This window comes from Chenopodium album, chromosome 2, assembly GCF_948465745.1.
Source record: "Chenopodium album chromosome 2, dcCheAlbu1.1, whole genome shotgun sequence".
In the NCBI taxonomy this organism is placed as follows: Eukaryota; Viridiplantae; Streptophyta; class Magnoliopsida; order Caryophyllales; family Amaranthaceae; genus Chenopodium; species Chenopodium album.
In genome coordinates this window covers 84,930,320-84,943,421 of record NC_137835.1, presented here as the reverse complement: position 1 = coordinate 84,943,421, position 13,102 = coordinate 84,930,320, and the positions used below count along the sequence as shown (strand labels likewise).

At 33.0% G+C, this 13,102-nt stretch overlaps 1 protein-coding gene across 1 annotated transcript; it reads right to left on the bottom strand.

Moving 5' to 3' along the window:
- Positions 1–1,359: 1,359 nt before the first annotated feature.
- Positions 1,360–7,912, bottom strand: LOC145604783 (dnaJ protein ERDJ3B-like). Its single transcript, XM_081660738.1, has 10 exons — positions 7,585–7,912; positions 7,346–7,494; positions 6,927–7,056; positions 5,538–5,649; positions 4,396–4,512; positions 4,131–4,217; positions 2,923–2,982; positions 2,682–2,759; positions 2,233–2,304; positions 1,360–1,834 (listed from the first exon to the last, which is right to left on the bottom strand). Exons 1-10 carry the CDS (start codon positions 7,665–7,667, stop codon positions 1,676–1,678), a joined length of 1,047 nt encoding a protein of 348 aa, XP_081516864.1. The 5' UTR covers positions 7,668–7,912; the 3' UTR covers positions 1,360–1,675.
- Positions 7,913–13,102: the final 5,190 nt, after the last annotated feature.

Sequence of the window (13,102 nt, the reverse complement as noted above, 5' to 3'; positions counted from 1 at the left end):
ACCATTCTAAAGCATTCTTGTACAAAGAAAAACAATTGACTAATCATGAATTAGTAGCCATTAATTTCGTTTAAGTATTGGTTAATTAGATGGTAGTTGAGTTATTAATGTTTAAAAGCATAATTAGTCGGCAAGAATTCCTATAGTGGTATCAAACACATACTTTTGAATCACCCTCACTTGTAAATGTGATACTACGTTGTTTTGGATTAATTATGACCAATTCTACCAAATGATAATTATGATGGGTGATTAACACAGTTTTATATCAAACGGAAGTCATTAATTTGTATCACTCCGTCATTATTGTTTAGGTTTTCATGTCGTTCTTATTCCTATTTAAGGTAGTAAATATAGTATTTATTGTATTACTACTTCTTTGACCATAACTCATACTTACTATATATATATATATATATATATATATATATATATATATATATATATATATATATATATATGGTTGGATTAGAAAAAGGCAATTGGATAACCTACAATTCTAACATCAAACTACCTCTTCAAAACTTGTAGATTTTTTAGGACTTTGCTATATTCCCAGCTTTTGAAAATGAATAACTAATGGATTATTGCAAGCTGAAAAAAAAAAACCCTAATGCCCTAATAAATCGAAAGTTTGTATTCATTATATAGAAATATAGAATTGACTATCGCACTATTTAAATACGAAGTACAAATTTTCTTTTCTTGTTTTTTGTGAGTTGTGAAGATGAGTGTAGATCATCAATATAGTCATATAGACGATATAGTACACACATCGAACATGATGCCTAGGGGAGGAGAACTAGACATAAAGCCAAGTCATTAAAATTCATAAGCTGTTACAACATGCTTCTAGGAATTGATGATGATAAACAACTTTTGTGCAAGATTTATTGTGTTTGTATCAGAATTACCCTAATGAGTTATGGTTGTTGCTTCTTTAGAGAAAAGGTTAGAGTAAAAATGACTACGAATGACCAACTATGTAACAAACGTTCAACCTCCTTCGGTACTTCATACTGTTTTTATCAAGGCAAACTATGTCCTAAATCGATGCTCCATGGTCGATTGTGGGTTAATGGTACAATTAAGGCTATTATTATCGTCAACCAAGGGATTGGAAGCCTTTAGTATGCCTATTTGGCTAATTATAGGATTTTATTCATAAATTTGGTATAAGGCTATAGTGTGCTGTGTGGAAGAAAGGAGCAATGGGGCATGGGTTGGATCCTGCCACTCCAGAGTAGGCAGAAAGCCCAAGGATAGTCTACAAACCTATATACGAGTATACAGGCTCATTTTGTTCGAAATTAATTGTCACGTGATCATATTTATTCAACCTTTTTGATAATTGAGGTCTTGAAGACATGCCATATATTATAAATGTCCATCAAAGTCAAAAAAATATATAACACTATATTGATATTATAACAATCCTAAACCCAACAAAGGTAATTTTGTAACCTCAGCAGAAGCCCTTATAAATACAGGACATTTGCAAATTGCAGCACCTAATCTAATTCATAAAAATGAAAGATCAAGAAGGACAATTTTTATTTTTTATTTTTTAAAAAAAAAAAGAAGGCGCGGGAGCTAAGGTAAGAGGTTCACCATGTGTTCATGTTACAGTGGGCACTTTAGAACATCCTTGCGCAAACAAAAATTTTACGACAATCTAACTAAGAATTTCTTTGATTTTGATCTTCTGTTCTTCTGTTAATGAAGTTGGAAACAAAACTTCAAAGGTGACATAGAGATCACCTTTCTTGTTGCTCAAATACAGTGGCATTCCTTCTCCTTTAAACTTCCTCACTTCCTTGGGCTTTGTAATACCCTAAACATCATTCAGAATTTGCCAAGTTAGTGCCTCGACAATCATAATAATATTTGGAAAAATTCAAATGGTTCCGCTAATCAATTCACAACAGCTTAAAGTATTAATATTATTTCAATGCTGTGTGTGAGTTTGATTTGTGCAGAAAATATGAAATACTGGTACTAACTTCCTCAAATATGTCATTACACTAGCTCAGGTAAGTATGGAGTATTAATAATAGGGAACCGAGCAGGGATTGTTGATTTGTGTAGCGAGTATGACATAACTTTCTGGAATACAGTACTTTGACTAATGAAGAAAAAATAGGATTAGGTAAATAAAGTTACAATCTGGAACTCGTTCAGTACGAGAAATCAAGAATAACTGAAGCAAAAACCAAGTTATCGAACTCTCACCTTTGAACTGATGTTTACCAAATGTTCATCAAGGTGTTTAATACTCTTCTCAAATCCAACAAGAGCTTGAACCTGAAAATGCAAAGTAAATAAGCCATGAAATCAAAAAAGTGTGGGGTGGCACCGTGGCAGGGTAAAAAAATAGCACCACTAGTTTCAAAAAAATAACACCTGTCCAAATGGCCCTAACACGATATTAGGCCAGAACCACCAGATAATCACAGAGAAATATCAAGAGAGGGGAAGAAGAGAGAATGAGAGAGGTGGCAGAATGGAAGGGAAAGGTAAAAAATTTCCCAGTACTAAGTTACTGATAAGTTAATAGAGGGCATAGAGGATTAGAATTATTAGTTATAAATCCTCGACTTTTAATATACAATGAAACAAAATATCAGACTAACTCCTTGCTAGACAATAATCTACATTCCATACAAAAAGGTAGTACTTACCAAAGTTATTGTAACAGTTGTTCGCAAGTCATTCCCATCCCTGTTGAAAACATCATGGGGTGCTGTACGGATACGGAACTGCAGAACAGGATTTAACAATTAATATGTGGCTATGTATTATGGTAAACTCTCACGGAGAACTTCTTTAAAGATGATTCCCACTGCAAACATAGTGCTTTTAATTGGGACAATTAGAAAGAACTTGTTATCTAGAGTATCTTCAACAACATAAAAACTTTACCTTCAAATCCCCAGCTTCTCCGTCTATTTTGGGCTCACCATCTTCATAGAAAGATATTTCCTACAAAACATAAATGTTCAAGATACAATTTGTTAGGAAGGATAATTCAACCTTCTAACAAATTAACAATTAACCAAAGAGGTTGGGGGGGGGGGGGTGTTTGGAATGAGGGGGAAGTGTCAATTATAAACCTTTCAGACAGGTAGGTCCAATCAATTTCATATTAGGTAATATGAGATTTAGGTTAAGTTGTTAAGGATCACCTTTCAGTTCAAATCCAATTTTAAGTTATCCCCTAGTACGTTAAATTTTGAAAAAGTCTGGCTTAATCCCACAATATAATGTTACAATTCCAAGTAGTGTCAACTCTAGATGGGTCTAATTGTTTGTTACAGTATAACTAATATATGCAACCATGATCTATCCATTATCTTATATTGTTTAAAAGTATCACTCTGTCCTTCACGGTTTTGTCCCTCACACACCAAGAATGAAAAGAGAAAAACAATCCGGCAATAATAGACCAGCTTATATATACAGCAATAATTATTAGGGAGGTGGTCCTTATTTTACGAGTTTTTCGCAAGTATATGCTAATCCACCTTATTCAATCCTACCCTCAATATATTTCACATGAATTGATATCTTATAATGGAGCCACTCAAGGAACCCAGGTGAGGGAACAAGTGCTTCACAAGAGTTTGAAAATGAATCGAGTTCAAAAGCAAGTCAAAATTATTTTCACTTGAATTTTTCCCTGCCGCATCCTCTTTCTTTCCTTCGATACAAGATTACCAAAATAACCTCTCTAGTAGTCACTAATTAGGTTTTTTTAGTGGACCATTACAAGACCAGCTAAGTAGATATATAGAATGCTCAAAAGGGGCTTTAGCTCTGAGAAATTATAATTTGATTCAACAACATGAGTCCATGGCCAAATACCCAAAGAAAGTTGTGCAATATAGTCCATGATGTGCTGATGGTATTCAAGCCAGCATTGTAAAACATCATTTGATGAAGGATGAGGATTAGAGTGCCGTTTCAATCAAAAGAGCCTTCCACAATATGCATGGTTCCCATTCCCAACCACCCAACAAAACTGCTTTTTATCATTGAACTATTTTAATTAAATGCTTTCCACAAGAATGGTGCTCCCACAGTATAATGCATAAAAACTTGTTCACATTAATAAATCAATAAAACCTTACTTGTCCATCTTTCATCCCTTTCTCGATATCTACTGTCAAGGAGTAACCTTCACGCTCATACTTTACGTTTGGACACTTCTCACAGACCTGCAAACAGTGAGATGAGGCTATGTATTAATACAAAGTAATTGAAATAAATAAAATACACCCGAAAGTTTATAAACATATCAAACTTCAAATACACTGGATCATTATCATAAGTATGAACATCCACAAAAGAAAAAGACTCATAAAAGCAGTTCAAGGACATAAATAGCTGGTATACCTGCTCCGTTATCTGCTGGTACATTCCTGGACCTATTTGGCGATGATAGACCTCATTACGACAGTTGCAGTCTCTTTTTCCTGATGCTGGCTTTATAACATTTTTCTCCCTCCACACCTGGAATAAATTATATAATTAAATCAATTAATGATCATCCCATTTTGAATAATACTGATCAAACTCTCTTGTCTAGATTACAGAAATATCACTTCTCAAGTCACCTGCAGGCATCCACTGCAAATGCATGGCAATGTCATTTATTTTAGAAAAAATTGAGATAGGACATGTTCTGAATATGTATTACTCCGTAGAACATAAGAGCAAATATGTAACAGCATGCCTAAAACTGCTGGGATGATCTTTACAGATTTGCTACAGTGACTTGCAAGCTTCAGGCACAGGAGGCAACCCACTTATCTTAAAACTAATTTATTCTCTGTATGACAGGGTATCATGAAATTTAGAGTGTCCCAACATCAGTAATTTGTACAGCACTATGTATACCATGTCACTGTGTGTCTAATCTACAATAAAGAGAATTTACAGGAACGACTATATTACTAGTAAGTAATGCGAGACTTGCTTCAGGTAGAGGTGTGCCTAAGCCTCTAGAATTATGCTCAGGCTCTAAGTATTTCATTAAGATTCATCCATTTACTTTCTGTTGTCTTATTGGATATATTATAAAGTATTGTACTCGTATAAAAATGGAAACCAATAGAACGTAAGCTCCATACAAAAAGGAGGGCTAGAGCTGAAGAAAAGGGTGTTGTCATTACAAATTAAATAGCTTCATCCAAGAGAAGGGCATATGAAACCACAATGGAAGGCCAACAATGCATTATAGGATCATCAGAAATACAACCTTGAACAAGAAAAAGAAAGAGAGCAAAACCTTCAGGCTCTTCCACTAAACTTAATCCACAACTGCTGACAGTAATTGAAAGTTAACGATTTATAGCATGACTCATGTTTTTTGACATTTCCTAATAGGAATAAGTGTTGTCTCTCTATCTTCATTTTTGCTATACAGTAACGTGACTGGCTCTTTCTCAATTAATGCAGCAATCAAGACTTTATAAGTTTATATATAACTAAGTTTATATATAGCATTACTGTTTCAGATAAATATACCAACCTACCTTCATTGTGCCTCCCATGTACAGATCTTCCAACGATGCTTCTAATTCTACAATCACGTCATCCCCTTTCAATACTTTCTCTTCTTCCTCTTCCATACCTCCTCCAAAGAATCTAGAAATACCGAAATTAGAAAAATTAGCTAACAGTAGATCGCACGGAAACTTATTAACATAACTAAGTGCAGATAGTAATGGCAGACATAAAAAAAATGAATCAATGAATAAATAATCCCAAAGCATATAATTATGAGCTTTGCTGACAACAACCACAACCCTAGACAGTTCTCATTATAGCAGGGTCCTAAAAGTGCCAAACTCTAGCTGGTTTTGCAATTATTGACTTACTACCAAATGAAAAAACCTTGACTAATTTAAGTTCCAGAAAAGAAAAGATTAACAAGGCTATTTCATATCTATTATAAAATCCAAAAATGAGAAGAGGAAACACCAACAAGAGTAAAGAAGACGAAATGCACATATGTTATACAGAAAGTCAGAAACTGCTACAGTTTCGTATTTTATGGATCATTACACTTCTTCACTGGTCATCGGAGAAGGGGGAGGGGAGTAGAAGGAAAAAGCCTAATGTGATCACAAAGAACGGTAATCTTAAAACTTCCTTTAATAAGATGCAATTTATAAATGCTCATTGCATTGGTTCAAGGCTTCAAGCTAGCAATAAGATGTTTTTGGTAAAAACCAATCTTTACAATTTCAGTCTGATGATATATTGATATGAACCATTTTCATTAGTTTCGTTTTGTCAAAAGTAACCAATCTTCAGAAATCACATTGCTTCTTTTTGTTTTAAATATCATAGTTTTTTCATCCTAGTTTTCCTTCGTTTCCTCTAACCTGTACTAACAAAATTATAGCCTGATAAGATGACAGTTGACCGGTTCAAATATTATGGAAATTCACTCCCCAATCACCCATACACTTCTTTCTAAATTGCAAGACTAACAAAATGGTCCAAATCAACTATATGGCTCTCCTTCTTCCTATTCCTTCACAATTTCCAATTACAAAGTTCCCGTACCCAATATGTTACACTGCACACTCACAAGTTTTCCAATACTAAGGAAAGTTTAATTGTAAACAACACAATCCAAAGTTCATCTATCATTGTCAACAGTCAAGACCCCTTTCTCTCCGATTTGTTAGCCAACAACCTATAAAGTAATTCTCAGCTTTAAAACTACTCTATCCAATTGTCCAAATCACAAAATCAAAGTTGTTCTCAGCAACACATATATTTTCTATATCCATAACAAATTAACAAGTAAACCAACTTCAAGTCACTGTGAAATTAGAATACAACATTAACATATAAATAATTAAATAAACTTCTGGAGGGGAAAGTCAAGGGGAAAAGGTCTGTCAACTTACTGGCTGAATATGTCCTGGAATCCTCCACCACCACCACCTCGGCCGCCACTTGCAGCATGTTGTTTTAGACCCTCCTCACCATATCTATCATAAATATTCCTCTTCTCACTATCAGTCAAAACTTCATAAGCTGCCAAAAACAATCATATCTTAAAAATCAATTCCATAAACAAAACACCTACTTATTTATCCTCCAACAATCATAAAATAATGCAAATACTCCATAACTAATACAGATTTGAACAAATATAACTACATTTTAATCCTTAATTGTTCAAATCATCTAATTTGAACTTGAATTGAATAATGATCATGATTTGGCGCTTGAATAACTAATAATAACGATTTTATATCAAATTTGATCACATTTTAAGCTCAAATTATTTCAAAACAATCCGATCAAAATCGAATGTGATTACCATTGTTAATTTCTGCAAATTTCTTGTTCGCTTCTTCATTGCCTTGATTCTTATCAGGATGATACTTCAACGCAAGCTTCCTGTAAGCTCGTTTGATCTGATCTTCTGAAGCTCCTTTTGGCACTTGTAATACATCATAATAACTCTTCCTAAAATTCACAAAAATTAACAAAAAAATCAGCTCTTCGATCATTCATACTATTCAAAAAATAATTAGAGGAGAGAGAAAATGAGCATACGCTGCAATGGCGAAGACAGTGTAAGATAAAATGCAAGCGAGAAACAACAAATTCAAACTCAGCGTTGTTCTCCGAGTCGCCATTGATTAGCAGAGGAGAGATTCGAGATCTCTCCGCTTCGATTTTCAGATTTTCTAGGGTTTTGAATTGGAAATTTCTGGATTTTTACAAATGATGATTGAATAATCGATTGAAATTCCTCAATCTTCTCTGAAAATCGGAAGAACAATTAACAAAATCTGGGAATTTGGAATTGATTGGCTCTATTGTTGTGTGAGCGATAGTGCGAGTGTAATTTGGGAGTGTTTGTTTTTGTGAAGAAAAAAAAAAGAGAGTGAATGTCAATATTCAACTGGGTATTCTAAATTTTTAACCGACGTGTTCTTCATTGAATTCGACCAATCAGGGTGCAGTTTTTGTTGTTGCTGTCCAATTGGATGATGCCACGTGGATGTTCGTTAACTTTAGGTATTGCCGTGTTAGAAGGAGTACGAAACTTACAAATTAATTGACATTTTTGGAACGTAGGAACGAGGTTTAGCCATCTCAGCTCCGCAAGTCACTGTTTGAGAGCTCGAGCTTGAGACGTTAAAGTCACAAGGTGAGTTCTCCACCTATTTCATTAAGTTTTGTTTGGTAGTTCAGACATATTTAGTTGTAACTGTTGAATCCTCTGTATCTAATTGAAATAATTATTTGGAGTATGTTTTTATGTAAGTAAAATTGATAAAAATTATTACTCCGGTATAAATACATAAATTATACTTGTACCATTATGTTTACTATTTAAATCATACGAAGTATTATATAATATTTATTTGTCTTACATGTACATTAAGGGCACGTTCTTATTTACTGAATTGAACTGAACTGAACTGTTTATGAAGAAAGAAATTAGGAATTAAACTAAGCTGAATTGAAATTAAGGTGAAGAGAACAGGCCCTAAGGAGATTAATTGGATGAACCTTTGAGAAAAAATGCGATAATTTGATACATTACTATTTTGACTATTGCTAGTGGGAGTTTATGGTCAGAGTTGATAAGTTTTTAATTCCAAAAAAGAAAAATAAAACAAACAATAAGAAATAAAATGAATCATAAATAAATCTATACACCTACAAAAGATACAAACCATGTCAAGTGGTTTATATCCCAATTAATAATTAGTGGATAACTTATTTCATAAGTCAAAATTAAATAAACACATACTATACAATGCCAATTTAAGTTTGCACCCAAAAAATAAAAAATAATAAATTAAAAAAAATACAATACCAATTTAAGTGATATACATTCGATAGTTACAAGTCATGCTTAAGTGGTTTAGAGCTCCATTAATGAATAGTGGTTAGCTTATGAGCATTTCACAAACTATTTTATACTTAAGGTCTGTTCTCATACGATTATTTTCATTTCAGCTAGTTCAGTTCAGCTCTAATAAGTTTAGTTTAGCTCCTAATTTCCTTCTCTTATAAAATATTCATTTCATTTCAATTCAGTTTAGTTCACCTTTAATAAGTTCAGTTCAGTTCAGTTCAGCTCTAATAAGTTCAGTCCAGTTAAGCTGAATTCAGTCATTGAGAACATACATGCCCTTAGTATACACTAAAGGTATGTTCCAATTTACTAAAAACAACTAAACTAAACTGATTGGAGCTAAACTGAACTGATTGGAGTTGAATTTAACTAAACTGAATTGAATAGAGTTGAAATGAATTGTTAATGAGAGAAGGAAATAAGGAACTGAACTGAATAGAGCTAAAATGAATTGTTTATGAGGGAAGGAAATTAGGAAATGAACTGAACTGAATTAAACTAATCGAAGTTAATTCGAACTGAAATTAAGCTGAACAAAACAGACCCTTACAAGTTACACCTAACTAGTATTGCATATATATTGAGCTTTTCCAGAATTTAATGGTTGATCAATTATTGTTCTCCAAAGCATAATAAGTAAAGTGTTTATAAAGGTGTAAATATTTCAGAATAATATTGTTTTACGTTTGATCTAACTAGATAATGGCTTGAGCAAAGATATAAGAGCACCATGATGAAAACCTAGTTGTAGTATCACCATTTCGAAAACATGTTGATAAAAATATTAAACTTCAAAAATTCATCACAAAGATAAGCAATTGTGACGCATTTAAAAAATTTTGATTTTAGAAGCTTAACTCAATTTAAATGCTTGTTTATAGACAAAGCTACTGCGGCATGCTAGCGTTGTTGGCCTTGGTCGAACCTTTGCGGATCCGTTGAGTCTGTTTAATGGAACGGTTGAGTCTGACATTTTGAGTTATCCTAGTGAGGTCGCTGCCCCTAAACTCATGAAAAAATTGGTAGATATATACTTCATAAAGGTTATCGCTTCTACAGAACCCACCTTCTCTTTATCTCCTTGACAATCAGCATTGTGGAAATCGCAGGAGGGAGATCACACATCCGCTTGGCTTCGCGCAGTTCCTATTTCAGGGTTGGGTCAGACAATGAACACAAAGACTTACAGATGTGTGTTATGCTACCGATTGGGTGTTCCATTGTTCTATGTCTCGACGCTGTGCTTTGCTTGTTCAAGGGTTTTCACAAGGGGATATTTTCTGTGATCACGCTATATTGTGTGCTGGTATGATGGGTATTAAACATCGGCACAATGTTGTTTGGGATACCCTTGTTGATGTTTGTTATTGATCAGGTATTTCAGTGAGAAAAGAGGTTGACATTGGGTTGTCCGGAGGGAATGACGGGGCTCTCAAACCTGCATATTTGTTACTTTATTCTTGGGATCGTGGTTATGATGTATGTGTTCATTTGACATGGTCTTCTCCTTTAATACACTATGGGCTATCTGACTCTGTTCCTGGACGGGTTGTGACTGATGTGGCTCATCGCAAGCGAGTCAAATACGGAGTATGAATTTAGTTGTTGAGCAATTGGATATGGATTCCTTCCCTTCTCTTATCTTCACTCGGAGAATTAGACACGGAAGCTGTTGTATTGCTGAAACGGGTTCAGAAGTTCTCGACGACTCAGAACATTGGGGCTCGTGCTGCAGCTCATATTTTTATTAGGATAGACTTTTCTATAGTTAGAGGAGTGGGGGGCCCATATTGTATCTCGGCTTCCCACTAATTTTCTACAGGTTATATAACTTTTTCTGTTTTTGAGATATTATAATTATTATTAAAGTACAAAATTATTTAATATTTGAAGTTAATCACATAAAGTATTATTTAATATTTTTGGTTGAGTGTTGACCATCCATAGTTCATCATTAGATATGGGCCAACTCAATATAGCTGGTGCCCAAATGTTATGGCTAGAAGCCTAGAATGCTAGATATTAGACAAAGGTACAGATATGAAGACTATAAAAGGCCCTTAATGAATTCCAACTTGAAAGGTGTAATTACAATTATAGATACCCAATTTCAACACCATGGACAGCGATAATGGGCTTATTCCATGCCCTACCCATTGATTAGTTACATTAGCACATTCATTGTCCCTTGAAAAAATACTCCATGATATAGGGTATTCTTTCTGTCTCAGATTAATATGTTTTTTACCTTTTTTTTTTTTTTTTTTCTCTATTTGTTTACTGTTTAATTTTTGTGACGTAAGGTATATGTATTAATTTTACGTAGTATTTTTTTTTTTTAATTTTTAAAAAGAACTATGTATAATTATCCGAAGTACAAATTATAATGAGTATATTGTATGTATGAAAAATAACCTTTTAAGAGAGCTAGCTACAAGCTTTCTTTTATGAATGTCACACTTATGTTATCACTCTCCAAAGCCAAAAAAACCTCTACAAGTCTACATCAAATGGTAGGTTAATTTCATATAAAGCTTGAACTATCGTTAGGGTTTGACTTTATGACTTAAAAAGTCATGAATTCAATATCATTAAGGACTCTTTAAGGGTATCAGCGCCAGTGAGAATGAAAGTTGAATTGGACTAATTTAATATTGAATCGTGTGAGAAATACCTTACAAACTAGGATTTTTCTTCTTGTCTATAAAATTTTATATAATACAATAAAGTGTAATCATATAACTAATATATAAAGCTAAATTTTTAGCCAGGCGACGAGATAGCGACACTTGGCGCTCCAAATTTTCGCCAAGTGTCGCGCCACGTAGGATAGAGTTATATAGAATTCAATTTGTGTGATAAAAAAATTAATTTAGAATTCTATTTTCAATCAAATTTGGATAGAATTTTAGGATAAAATTGTTAATTTAGAGTTTTATTTTCATAAAGAATTCTATTTTCAATCAAATTTGGATAGAATTTTAGGATAAAATTGTTAATTTAGAGTTTTATTTTCATAAAGTATCAATATTTCATATGTACAAATTAAATTATAATTTTATTAAAAAAATTATTACAGTCATAAATTATCATATAAATTTATTTTTTGTATCATAGTATTTTTTTGGAGCGAAGGAATTAGCTCAAAATGCACCACATCCATTATTTATAATGTATTCTAATCAATTAAAACAATATACTTTACAATATAGAGTCATTTCGGACAAGGTCAATATTTTAGGTTACGGGTCAAGAAATGTTTTTCACCAATGTTATTATTAGTCATTACATGTCTACTATATAGTTTAAATCACCACAAAAACACATCAATTCCTAAGTAACTTTGTATCAATGATATGTTTTAAAATTTGACATATAGATTAAAAATTTATCTTAAAATTCAATAAACAACCCGGGCATCGCACGGGTACAAAACTAGTTTACACTACAAGAAAATAACCTTTTCGTAGCGATTATTTTAACCTTTAGTATCGATTGTAATTGCAACAAAAAGCTTTCCCAAAGAATGATCATTCGATACAATATCCCCCGTTGCCTTAGCCTGTCTAAAAATCTCTTTAGGTGATCAAGAGGGCTCCCTTTTTCAGTAGTGGTTTTCAATATCGCTGGGGTTGGCCTCAATAATCGATACGAAAAACTACATCCAATCGTGGTGATTATTGTAGCGATTACAATCGCTATAAATGTTCAACTCATTTTCTTAAAAAAAAAAAAAAACATGCGTATGATCTTTATAAGATTCGAACATGCAACCTCAAACTCTTATATTAAATGTTTCACCAATAAGCTATGACATATTTTATGTATTCTTTTTCAAACAATATTTATATATCTAGTGTTGAAAAGGCTTTTCGTATCGATTTTTAGGATTTAGTGGCGATTGTAAATGATACGATTTCTCAAAATTATATAAATGTGTAAAAATAGTGTAGATATGTATTATTATGCTTTCGGTATCGATTTTATATGGGAAAACCATGGCGATTGTAAAAATGATACGGCATCCTTAATTATTTCACAAACATACTTGCATATTGTAGCGAATGAACAATCGCTACGAAATAATCGCTACGAAAAGTGATTTTTCTTGTAGTGTTAAAATAATTAAATTTTATCGAAACCATCATTTAAAGCCCACGTGTAAATGATGAGTTTCTATCTCGTACTTTCAATTGCATA